Source organism: Acanthopagrus latus, chromosome 11 (assembly GCF_904848185.1).
Source record: "Acanthopagrus latus isolate v.2019 chromosome 11, fAcaLat1.1, whole genome shotgun sequence".
Lineage (NCBI taxonomy): Eukaryota > Metazoa > Chordata > Actinopteri > Spariformes > Sparidae > Acanthopagrus > Acanthopagrus latus.
The window spans coordinates 29,136,988-29,150,026 of NC_051049.1; the positions used below are offsets into that span (position 1 = coordinate 29,136,988).

The 13,039-nt window shown below is 41.6% G+C and overlaps 1 protein-coding gene across 2 annotated transcripts; it reads right to left on the reverse strand.

Moving 5' to 3' along the window:
- dohh (deoxyhypusine hydroxylase/monooxygenase) lies at window positions 1-12,814 on the reverse strand. Of its 2 annotated transcripts, none has more exons than XM_037116155.1 (6): window positions 12,662-12,814; window positions 9,590-9,704; window positions 7,012-7,179; window positions 2,766-2,842; window positions 1,409-1,664; window positions 1-1,054 (listed from the first exon to the last, which is right to left on the reverse strand). In XM_037116155.1, the coding sequence occupies exons 2-6, from the start codon at window positions 9,693-9,695 to the stop codon at window positions 744-746; spliced, it is 918 nt and encodes a 305-aa protein (XP_036972050.1). In that variant the 5' UTR covers window positions 9,696-9,704; window positions 12,662-12,814; the 3' UTR covers window positions 1-743. The 2 variants fall into 2 exon arrangements, with proteins under 2 accessions (XP_036972050.1, XP_036972051.1); XM_037116156.1 differs by having other exon boundaries at window positions 9,590-9,699; window positions 12,662-12,799.
- Window positions 12,815-13,039: the final 225 nt, after the last annotated feature.

Genomic DNA, 13,039 nt, shown 5'->3' on the forward strand with positions numbered 1-13,039 from the left:
TAAAATGTACAGGGCATGATTTTAATTTTACATACAGCACTCATCCGCTTGTAAATTATGAAAGATGCAGATTTGAATTATAAAGTGAGTTAGCATTAATGTTAATCTTCCTACGATTATACACTGTTAATCTCTGTGACAAATTACAGATTGAATGCATTTTCCCTACAATGAGGGCTGTGTAGTATTCAACACACTGTACACCCACAAACCCACAACCAAGAAGTCACTTTATATTTGGCTTGTTTAAAAACTGGTAAAAGCAGAGGTGAAGTCCTTCAACTGAAATTACCACATTTGCCCATCAGGCCTTTGACCTTCAACCCAGATTGACAATGTGAGCCAGCTGGAGGTGCTGTAGCTCCTAATGATTACAAAACAGAAACGTGGCTTAGAGGACAATAATTAAAACAAAAAACACATCTGCCCTGAGCTGTTACACACTCACTTAAATACACAGACACAATATGCTATGTTTTACTGTCTATTGTCATTGGCTCTGTTTTTTTTGCCGTATCTAATCTTGGAGAGGTCACACACACAGATGCACAAGACTTTGCCACTCCCTGTCCCCTTTTACAGCAACAACCACACCCAGAACCAGCAGCTTCATCCTAGAGGATTCTATATTTTTATTTACATAGCACTGAGTTGTCCAACTGTGTTTGCTATATAAGGTTATGAAACAGAAGAGAGAGTAGAAGAGATGTGAGTGAAGGCCCCTTTGGTTATGATGCTGATGTTTAACCCTGTAACCTGACCAGTCCGTCTGCATACTGGAACTGTTCACTGTTTTCATACTCTAGCATGTCAAGAGCGACTTCACAGCTCTCTTTGACAACACGTTCTTCATCTCCACGGTAGCGATGCAGCACAGCGAGACACTCTTCTTTGCCTATGGACCCAAGAGCCTCTGCCGCTTCATGTCGGACCATGGGGTTCTCACCGGAACGCTCCAGAGCTGCAGACAAGGCAGGGACCGCTGCTGGGTGCTGCATCTGACCCAGGACATAGCCAATCTCATGACGGAACAGAGCACTGGAGCACTGCAAGCCTGGAAGCAAAAAAGGTAAAAGATGTCTAGCATTGCTGACATCACAGGGCTGCCTCACTGAGAAACAGGCTGCATTTCATTTTCTAAATTCCATTATAATTCTAGTGCAGTCAGCTCCCTGGGGGCAGTGGAACAAACTGAAATATTTCAGTTCCTTTAGCTGGTGGACCGGGCCCATAATGTTTCATATGATAGGATTAATTGTGAGGGATAAGTGAAAAACAAAATAATTCAAAGCGTTAATCTGAGGTCAAACCATGAAAATGACAGCAGATCTTCAGTTACAGTTGTGTAGTTTTGAAACAACTGCAGTGATACACTGAAAAAACTGGAAGTTACAATGTTGTATCCTACCATCTGCCAGTGCCAGCACAGCCTCCTCATTGCCAGCATTACGCAGGGCAAACATGGCTCGGTAGCGTTCAAATAGTGGCAGACTCTCATCAAGCAGGATGATGCGCAGCTCGGACACACTCTTCTTCACCGCTGGAGGGGCTGGATCTATAGAACAGTATGGGTTCTTATCTGTACTGGCATCATCCAGCTCCTTCTCTCCTTCACTCTGCAGCCACTTCAAACGACAGACAGCCAGATGACATGTCTCTGCAACCTGCAGGTTAACAGGGGCATTGGAGTGGTGAGGGTGGATAGAAGAAATTGTTTTTAGTACAGCAATATAATGACTTGTTTTTGTATCAAAATTGTGATTTGACATCAAGTTCTCTCCCTTGCTTGAAACTCTAAGTAGAAAATTAAAATGACATCTCAGTACACACTGTCAGGATTACAAGAGACTAGTTAGGACCCCACCCAAGTTTCAGAAATATGAAATGTGCTGTAAAGTGTGCTGTATGCTGGTGTCTGCAATAATTGAGCTCCATTAAAGAAGGTTTCTTCAGCAAAGGAATAGCACTCTCCATCAGCCTTCAGCATTATCAAATATTTCATTTTTACTACCTCCTATATCCTTATCCGTCACTATGGTAGATTGGAAGTCGTGTGACTCAAGGACCACTTGCCAATGCCTCAGCCTGCTCAGTCGTCCTCTCGGATATTCTGTCAATTAAATTTGCAAACTGTGCTTTTGCTGTTCTGTACATGCGCAGTACTTCATGTCTTTTCATCCTGGGAGAGGGATTCCTCCTCTCTGGCTCCAAGGACAGAGGATGTCGCTTGCTGCACATATTGTAAAGCCCACTGAGGCAATGTGATTGTGATTTTGTGCTACTTAAATTGATTGGAAAATTGATTTTCTTTGATTTTGCTGTTTTAGTGGTATGTTATTTACATCTAAAGTCCAATAATAAATAGTCAACAATAAACAAACTAACAAGGTACACAAGTTTAGCTGATAGTATAAGTATCCTTAAAAATAGATTGTCTTTCTTTGGACATTTACTTTATGCAGTTAAATCTAATACAGACTTCTTGGGAGTTATATAATGGCCACTTTTTATAGTACAGCACTTTACAAGGTTTTTCACATTGACACGCTGAGTTCAGCATTCGAGGTGGCAGGGTGCCAGCCACCTTTAGGAATATGGGGTTCAATGTCTTCTCACCTCGACAGGTACACCAGAAGTGGTGGGGGGATCAAACCAAAACCCTGTGAACAGTGGACATCCCACTCTACCTCCTGAGCCACAGCTGCCCAATTAGTAGCCTTGATACTGCTGCCCATGTACTTACAGATTATGCATTATGTTCCTACCTCTACGACAGGATCATGGCTGAATTCTTTCAGTAGGTCCAGAACCACTGCATCACCAATTGCTCCCAGAGCCTCCGCTAAAGACAGACATAGTCAGAGTGACAATCAAGCAGAAAAAGAGAGAACATTATTCTTTCTAGATCTCACGCAACTCAAGTATTTGTATACTGTACAGTTTGCCATCCAGTACAGATTTTGTTGAAATAAAAAAAAAAAATGAATGTCTTGATATATGAGCTACAATACTTAAATTTGTTTTTTTAAATAAATAAATAAATAAATAAATAAATAAATACATACATACATACATACATACATACATACATATATACATATATACATACATACATACATACATACATACATACATACATACATACATACATACATACATACATACATAACTAACTATTGAAATTTCAGATATGACTTTTGGGATCCTACCAGCTCACAACTTTTTATTCATGTAATGCCACGCAACACATACATTTGAGATGACACCTTCCAGGGGAAAGAAGGTGGTGGACCTGGAGTTAAAAAAGGGCAACACCCGGAGTGTGGGAGCCTCTTGAACCCTTCTATGGGTTCCCTTGTTCATGTTGTAACTTCTCTCAGTAAGAGGTAATCGACTCACAAGGAGGCTTCTCAGGTGGTGAATTTTGTTTAACTTTTCCGCCAAATCCAGCAACGATATCAAATGTCTGATGCCTTGAAATATGTGCTGGGACCCTGTTTCTAATGTTGCTGACATTTGGTGCTGTTCTGAGCATTATTTGTGGCTTTTTGATGGCGGTTTATACTTGGACCCATTTACTGCAATGTACTGTTGTTGTGCGGTCGTTTCTTTGGATGCTAAAACTACGTAAGCTAGCGGTTCGCAAACTTTATCTCTGCCGGGGGGGGGGGGGTGTTAGACCATGGATTAAACTAACACCGGAATGTCCCTTTAAGAGTAATTACATAACCACCTTAAGGTCTAATGAAATTAAAATGTTACATTTACAGAGCTTGTGGAGGCCGGACCTCCAGTGAAAACTTTGAAGAAGTGGTGGCCAGCTGTTTTTACAGAGAAACAAGCAAGTACTGAAATAATAATAACAATAACAACAATAATAAAATAAAATAGTAATAGTTTTTCCTTTGTGAGCCTTTTATTTTTTGCAATACTCCACCCAGTCTGTTCTGTCTGGGGGATATTAAGGCCACAGGAAAAAAAATTTAAGGGATGATTTTTTTTGTGTTTCCCTTCCAATAAAAACCCAGAATTCTGACTTTAATCTCAGAATTCAGAGAAAAAAAACTCAGAATTATGGAACAGATCTTTTTTCTTTTTTTTACCCCTGTATTAGTCTTTTTTTTTCCAGTGGCCCTAATTCTCTTCCCATACTCTGTAATTCTATCATTCTGCATGGTAACTGAATACTAAATGGCAGTCTGCCAATTACTGTTGTAATAAAATTAAACTATTAACAGTTGTGAATTTATTGTTCTTCACTGACCCAACCCTATTTAGTCACCATGCTTTTTGCTGTGTGTTGCAGGTGTTTGCAGAGTTCAATAGGGTAGTCACCAAGAACCTACAGGTGGACTTCTTTGAGGCCCCGGACCACCACAAACCATGCTTTGTTGAGATCTTCAAGACAAAGAAAAGAAGTGTGGGACAGACCCTGACAGTGTTGATGCGACGCATTGATGCAGTGTAAGTCTATGAAAGGCTTCTTCTGTTTTTATTTGTCACGGCAAATTGACTTCAAATAGTGATTGCTGTTTTGTTGCTTTTTTTTTGCAACAATGGTTAGGGGGTAAAAGATGGGAGGACATGGCTAGAGGGGCACCAGTAGTATTTTTTTTCTTTAGTCGACAGGAACATCCCTAGTGGGGGTGCATTCTGATGGTGTGAAGCTAGTTTTTGGCCTTGAAGAACTTGCCAGGATACAATATAAGTACTTCCTATGTTATGTTGCTACTCGCTGTTACAGCTGTGGATTGTTTCTTAAAAACTAATTCTCCAATCAGTTACTTGTTTGCTGCACTTTTCAGAAAGAAATGAATGTCACTTCCTGGGGGTGCATATACATTCATTAAAGTAATTAACTTCCCATCTGTGTTCCCCCTTACTAAAATAAATCTGCCGTCCTTATCCCCCATTTCAAATACTTTTTCAAGGTTTAACTTGCTTGAGATGAGAATAGCAGCACCTCTCCTATGTCCTGATTTGTATGAAGAGAAAAACAGACTGGTGAAGCCCATCCTCTTTAGTTTTCATGTTCTTTGTCATTCAGATGAGTTTCCTGTAAATATACCACATGGGCTTGTTCCTTCCTCATTTGAGTTAGAATTTTACTACATTTGATTGGATTTAACAACCCATTGACATTAAAAGAGATGAATTTTACATCCTCATTAGCCATTTACCTGCCAGTGTATCATTAAATTTATTGAAAAAAAAAAAAAAAAAACTTGTCTACTGTCTACTCCCTGAACAAACCAGAACCAAGACATATAAGAGAACAAGAAAGTAAAAAGATGTGATTCCAAGGCTGAGGTCTCTAGTTGACCCTGGGCTGAGCCAGAAGGAACATCTAGCTGAGGGGGAAAGCCTCTCTTACCCATAGGCTGAGGGCCCCTTTGCAGCTCCCAAAAGGAAAAGAAAAGAAAAAGTCTCTGTCCATTACACAGAATGGGCTTCCCTGTGCATTCCTCCCATGTATACATTCTCATTTAGATAGGGGAAAGGAGTGGACGCAAAAGGGAACCACATTGGATGTGCATTTCTCAAGTCCTGTACACTGTCTATTTTAGATTCTGCTTAACTCACCAGCACTTTTAAGGTTAGTCAGAGCTCACAACTCTTCTGAATGGGGCGATTGCTGTCTCCTGAAAGCTCCCTGATGCTCTTCTCTCGTCCCTCTCCCGTCTCCCGCTGTCTTGGTCCTCCCACTGTTTCTCAGGCGAAGTGGGATAGCTGCTCAGCCAGGCTCTCCTTCGGTGTCATCACATTGATGGGTAGACCTCTATCTTCATATCTGTAGTCGCCTCCGCCGCTGTCTGGTAGAGCCGCACCCCGTCTTCATAAAGCACCCGCAGTTTAGCAGGGAACAGAGTCTGGAAGCAGATCTTTCTCTGCTTCAAAACTCGCTTCGCTTCAGAGTATTCCTAGCGCTTCTGCAGGACTGCTGGTGGGTAGTCTTGGTCAAAGTATATTAATCTCCCATTGAAAAACACCTTCTTTCCCCAAGCTTTGCGTATAATCTCTTCTTTGGTTTTGTAGCGGAAGAATTCGATGATGATTGACATGGTTTGTCTTCCCTGTCCCCGGGGGGTTTCAGGGTGAGTGCCCGGTGTGCTCTCTCTATGTCCAGGCTCGTAGTCGGGGGAATCTCCAACGTGTCCCGTAGTAACTTCTCCATGAACTCCACCATAGCCGATCCCTCTGCTCCTTCTGGGACGTTGTATATCCTCAAATTTTTTCGCCGCGACCTCCCCTCATGGTCAAGTAGTTTATTTTCTTGTTGGTTTATCACTTTTATCATCTTGTTTAGCACCTGTTCCACATTTTGAACACGATCTTCAGTCTTTTCAATTCACATCTCTGCCTCCACTATTATTTGATTAATGCTGGCGAGCTCGGATTTAATATCGTTCAGTTGCTGCTTTGTGTCTTTGCAGAAGTCACATATCACCTCCAGAACTTGTGCTGTGATATTTGCAGAGTCATCTAGATTAGCACCAGCAGTGGCGCTAGCGTTAGCTTCCTCATCTTTCTCTGAGCTAGCTTTCTGAGCTTTCTCTGCATTTTCTTCATTTGCACGTTCTCCAGCAGCGTTTTTTTTGCCTCCATCCCTGTTTCCCCATTGTTGCCCCACTTGCCAGTTCAAGTATTATCACAGTTTTTTAAATTTGACGATTTGACGGGGCAAAGTTAGACTTTCTTTGTGGGAGCTGTTAGTTTAGGCTGCCATTCGGTGTGATGACATCACTGGAACCTCTCTTCTCTCTTGTTTGTATGTATGGGCTGTTGTCGATCTTTTTTAATTTCCCTCAAGGCCATATCTTGTATCTTCTATTATGTATGTGTTAAAAAAATGAATATGATAAGACACAGCCTCCAGGTCCAAAATATTTAGCCACAGATGTTTATACATGTTTTTGGGTGCTGGAAGACTGGCGAGCATGTACATGCAGAGTCAGACGAACATACGTAGGGGCATTGCACAATATAATGTGTGTGGGTGTGTATATTTACCTGCTTCATGTCTGACCATCGGCTCCTGCTGTGTGTCTTTGAGTACAGCAGTCAAGGCTGGTATAGCCCGTCTGTCCTGCATCTGTCCCAGGCAGTATGCCAGCTCATGCTTCAGTAGGGCAGACTCATCAGTGAAGGCCTTACTGATCCATTCTATAGCACCAGCACCTAACAAAGAGGTTACAACTTCAATCAGAATACACAAAAGAACAAAAGAACAGTGATTCCCCACCGGGGGGGGCCCGATGCCAAAGACCAAAGGGGGGGCGGGCAAAACCCTCTTGATTTTAAGGGGTGTAATAATTATAATTCACGGTGTGTATAATGTGTTAAATATAGACGTACCAGCTAAATCAAATGTAAGGGCTACATCAAAATTGTATTCATTTATTTAAATAAATAAACAAAATTTACTAAAGAAAAGTTTAAAAATAGATATCGCGTGCCAAGAGGGAAGGAAAAAAAAAGCACATAGCACAACCGGGACAACTTTTGGAGAAACACAGCCCCACATCACGTTGCGGTGGCCAATCCCATAAACTGGCAATCAGACTATGACAAAAGCCACAGTGGAGTGTAAAGTAATGTGTTGTGTATATTCACTCAGTCTGACAAATCTGTTGTGTCAAAGGTCACTGCAAGATGACCGGAGATCATAAGCACAGTAAAATGGGCAGCGCATGTTTTAGTAGCAGCGCATGTTTTTCAGTATGGATTAATGCTACAGAGGGAACATTTCTCTGTGTAACATTACATATCACTTTCATTTCACTTTGGTCTTTCCCAGTTTAAAACACACAGTAATAAGAGTCATGACTTAACTATCATATTCCATCCAATGATGAGGACAAACATGCTAGTAGCACAACCAGAGAATGGCAAGGGCTGGGTGAGGAGGCGCTGAAAGTGGTGCGACAGAAGACGGAAGAGGGGCAAGAGAGCCGGCTAGCCAGCATCCTATTCTCCAACATCGGGCCAACTTATTTAAAAACCTTGGAAGCATAAACACTGACTCACAGAACCTGGAAAAGGGAGATGTAACTGACCATGACTTGTTCTCCCGTGGTTTCACTACACTCAGAGCACCCCCTCCCGCCACTCCGTGTATTACAAATCACACGATCTCTCAAAACAGGACCAACAGTTGGGTGTGCCGTGACAGTGTGAACTATGAACCTAGCTAGTTCGCGCCTCCTCAGCATGAGCTGAATGATAAATCTAACGCAACAAGAGAGGCGGGACTTAAAGCAGAACAGCCAATCATCAGCCGGTCAGTCCCAAAGCCGGAGATGAGAATGAGAACAACAGGAGAGGGAGGGGGAGAGGAGGCAGCTGCAGTGAGCGCAGACACAGAGCGGCCAGAGAAACTGAGCGACTATAGTGAGGCGTTTGAATGAAACTGTGGAAAAAGTGCAGAAAAAGTGTTTGTCTTAAACCCTCTCACCGGGAAAAGCATGGGTGGCAAAACACCCACATCCACCACCGATGCAATGCCCCTGAGTGGGGGGAACAGATCGGGGTCACTATAAAACTGGGGGGGATCATATCCCCCCCCGTCCCCAGTGCCATCTGCGCACATGCCCAAGACCCCCTATGCCAGGGCAGAGTAATAGACGCATCAGGGTAAGAAGAGAGGCAGATGAAGTGATGCACCCATCATGACTAGTGCCTACTGTACAAGCCTGTGGGGCAGGGCTATGATCTGGTTGAGTCACGGCAGTTGGTCAGGTCTATGTTCAGCAACATTATGTGCCCAAAGAATGAGGTCATTTGACTAACTGAATAAACTGCATGACCAGGTTATTCAATGGATTTTTTCTTCCCTAATGACACGGGCATATTCCAAGATGATGATGCTAGGATTCATCAGGCTCAAATTGTGAAAGAGTGGTTCAGGGTGCATGAGACATCATTTTCACACGTGGATTGGCCACCACAGAGTCCAGACCTGAACCCCAATGAGAATCTTTTGGATGTGCTGGAGAAGGCTTTGCACAGTGGTCCGACTCTCCCATCATCAGTACAAGATCTTGGTGAAAAACTAATGCAACACTGGTCAGAAATAAATCTTGAGACCTTGCAGAACCTTATCGAAACAATGCCATAGCGAATGCTAAAGGCAGTCCAATGAAATATTACAGTGTGTGACCCTTTTTTTCTTGGGTGGCAACGTATATACATACATGTGTGTCAGCTGTGTGCAAAGCTTGGTGCAAATCGGTGAAATCGCCTGGGCGGCGTTGGAAAAAGTAGGTTTGCGAATTTGTGGGAAAAAAAAAAAAAAACAGCTGGCGGAAATGGGAGTGGCCTATATCAAGACATTAAGCACAATTCAGTGAACACATGGATATAAGGCTTTTGAATTTGCGGCAAAGTATATGTGAGTTATAAGCCACAACGCACTGTCCTTGATTATAGCGCCACCTAGTGGCGGAAATTGAGGATGAGAATAGATTATATTATATTATATTCCAAGTTTGGTGAGTTTTGGGGGATGTTCAGGCAGTGAATATCATGATATCATATATTACTTTCAAAAACCTTACATGTTGAACAGTGTTTTGTGGGCATGTTTTACCTCCTAGGTTCTTCAGGGTGAACAAAGCTCGGAACCGTCGGGTAAGGTCAAGTTTGGGGTCCACGAGAACCTGTCCGACTGCTGCCACCTGCTCAACACCAGCCATGCTGCTACACTGGGAAAGAACAGATGGATTAAATTCACTGCATTATGACGCTCGCTCCTGCTTTTATCTAAACACCTTACCTGAGCTGCTGCTTCTTCAAACAGCTTCTCCCTTTAAACATTTTAAAATAATGTTCTTATTAAAAATGTTAAGCTGAAAATAATATTCAATAAAGTGGTCCGAAAATTCATCAACAACAATCTAAATTTTTTCATTTATTTGTTTTTCTTTTTAAATGGGACTTATTGATTTATTTTTTACAGTAACACTTAAAATAATCCAAACTTTTTCTTGTTCATGCTTCATTAGTGTGATGTGACATTTGCTGATTTGCCTCATTTTAACATCATAGTGCGCTGATAACATGTGGGTTTTGGACTGTTGGTCAGACAAAACAAGACATTTGAGAAATGGATTTACTAAAATAATAAAATAATAATTTGTTGCAATTAAAAAAAAAGAAGTAATTTTCGTGCGCTTGGGTTTTTTTTTTTTTTAAATGACCTTGTTTTGTTGTCCGCACCACAGGACCATAATAGAGTGCTGCAGGAATGAGACCTAAAACCAGAACATTCAGTCACATGTTAGCATTTCTGGTTCCCACAAGGTCATGGGTTTGGTTGTCATTTTCTCTTTCAGTTTAGAGCACCAAAGGCACTCTTTGGCACCAAACTGTGTATTGGTGATGTTTTCTGCAATATTTCTGCACTTGTGAAAATGGCTGCCTTTAAAACCATAATGAAATGTCCCTTAATATTATCAGCAAAATGTAGATGGAGCCTGCAGTGTAGGTGGTGAAGATGAAAGGAGACCGCACAGTTCCTTTGGAGGCGCCGATGTTGCCGATCAGACTGTCAGACACACAGTTCTGTAATCTCACATGCGATCTGCCCGTCAGATAGAACACCTGCATGTTCTCCAGTTTGGAGAACACACAGACTGAATGTATTTGCAGGATGCTGTTAAAAGTACTCAATGGATAATAAAATGGTCCTGTCAGTGTTTTTATATCTGATGTTTCTGGATTGATATTAGCGGTGTATTAGTGTGTCATTTTACTGCTGTAGATGTTTAAAGTTGACCTCCTTTATATCCTGATGGCTAGGTTAACATACAGCAATGCATCATGGAACACCAACACATGACATGACATCAACAACAACATGAATTAGAGCGGAGACTGAGAGCTGGGCCTTCCCATCCAACATCAGTGTGTGACTTCACGAATGCGCTTCTGGAGGAATGGTCAAATTGTATATATAAAATGTGAGTTGTCCAAAACCTCTCGTTAGTAAACTGTTTACACAAACAAATATTCTCACTGCTCGTGTTCATGTGTAGAGACCTTACTACAAGCAAAGTTTCATGTTGTGTCGAGCCTTCTTAGTCTTTTAAAAATAGTGATTTTGATGCTATTGTAAAAGTGCCCCATGCACTGAGAAGTGTCTATGTAGTAACTACATGTAGTTTAAGTATCCCCAACACTGATGCTCCTTCTCCTCTGACACTGCTACACTGAATGATGTTTCCTGCCAGTGAGGTGCGGTGAGGTTCATGACTGGCGAGGCACTGACTGGAGTCGGATGTAAAATGTGTGAAAAAAAAAAAAAAAAAAGAAACTCATACAGTGGTACCTTGACTTACGAGTGTCCCAGCTAACACATTTTTGGAGATACGAGCCGTCTCTTGGCTGATTTTTTGCAGTCAGTTGCGAGCTAAAATTAGTAAAGTGGTATTAGTGGACTGGAGACCCCTATATGACCCATACTAAACCAGAAACCAGAAATGAGGTTTCCTACGAACTTTTATAATTAAAATGTCGTCTGCAGGTTTAGCAGATGAGATCAAGCTTGGGTGCTAAAAGTTGCATATTGGGCAATTTGAGTAATTAGCATAATGAGCTAATTAAGGGGAGACACTACTAACTAATATCACCATGAATCTTCCCCAGTTGATTACTTACATTAAGACAATTATTTTTTGTATCATGAGTTTTCTGAAATTTCACGTTTAAATATGTAAATGAGGCTGCAGCACACTGAAGGTATGCAGCCAAAAAAAACTGCAGCTGCCATGCTGCACGTCTCAGTTACACTAACTATTGCAAGTGTGAAGGAGGTGGAGTTCACTGCTGCAACCCATTCACAATACATGAAGACAAAGACACAGAAGATGAGGAGGCTGAAGGGAATGAGGAGAGAGATGATGAGGAGGGTGAAGAGGTGATTGAGTGTGAGGTTGTGGTTGTTGTTCTATGTTAACTTTAGGTGAACTTATTGCTGTTTCCTGTATTCAGTGATTTATAAGCTAAATGTAGTTATTATTTTTGTTACAATCTTCATGTTTTTATATTTCAAATGAGCTCACTTGAGCCAATTTTTGACTGTTGGAATTTTCATTTTTTCATCAAAAATGGTGTTGTTATTAATGATCATGCTAATACGGGCATGACAATGAGGCTAGAAATGTTTTCTTATATTTTATATGCACTATGCAGTATATTACAATTAAAATAAACTTACTCTGGAAATTCTGTGCCGATTTTTAGTCTTCTTTATTCTACCTGATAATTAGCCAATTATGCTAATTGCGCAATTTACTCAATTATGAGTATATGGGCGATACCTGATGCCAGTATCGGTATCGCTGGATCCCTAAGTTTACGCTTTATACCGACTGGATACAGTACTTAAGCCGCTGGGCATAAATAAAGCTTGTAGGGGAAAAACAACAACAACAACAACAACAACAAAACTGCCGTCACATCCGCCAAGTATCGTTAACCTACAAGCTACCAGCTGTCGTTACCAAAGTCTGGCTCGGACCAGGCTAACCGTTAGCTTCCTGTGTTGTAACTTAGCTCATCTAGCTCCAGCTCATGGTTTCTTTAATGTAAACGTTGTAGAAATCAAATAGAGGAATGCCAGCACTCAACACAACCTGCCGGTGTCTGGACACGTACTGACCTTCAGTGTGGACAGGTTTTGCTCCTCACAGATCACAAGCAGCTCCTGATACGTGCTGCGGTAACACGCGGCACAGTATGCTTCAGCTTCCTCCTCCTCCTCTTCTTCTTCTTCTTCTTCTTCTTCTTCTAATTCTTCTTCTGGTTTTACGGCGGTTGGCATCCAGCTTAATGGTGCATTACCGCCACCTTCTGCTCCGGAGTGTGGATCAAACAATAGACTTAGGCGTACAATCTCATTCCCTTCAAAGCCAAAACTAAACAAACCAAAACAAGAACAACACAAAACCCCAAAACAACTAAAAATAAATAATAGAACACACACACACACACACACACACACACACACGCAAACACACACACCCTGAACTACATCAAA

What these genes read in the sequence shown, in the direction of transcription:
- dohh (XM_037116155.1), bottom strand. Translation starts at nt 9,695, where the DNA reads ATGGCTGGTGTTGAGCAGGTGGCAGCAGTCGGACAGGTTCTCGTGGAC. An exon ending in CACCCTGAAGAACCTAGGAG is followed by an intron (nt 7,180 to 9,589) that starts GTAAAACATGCC and finishes CCTCTTTGTTAG; the next exon opens with GTGCTGGTGCTATAGAATGG. An exon ending in GCCATGATCCTGTCGTAGAG is followed by an intron (nt 1,665 to 2,765) that starts GTAGGAACATAA and finishes GTTAACCTGCAG; the next exon opens with GTTGCAGAGACATGTCATCT.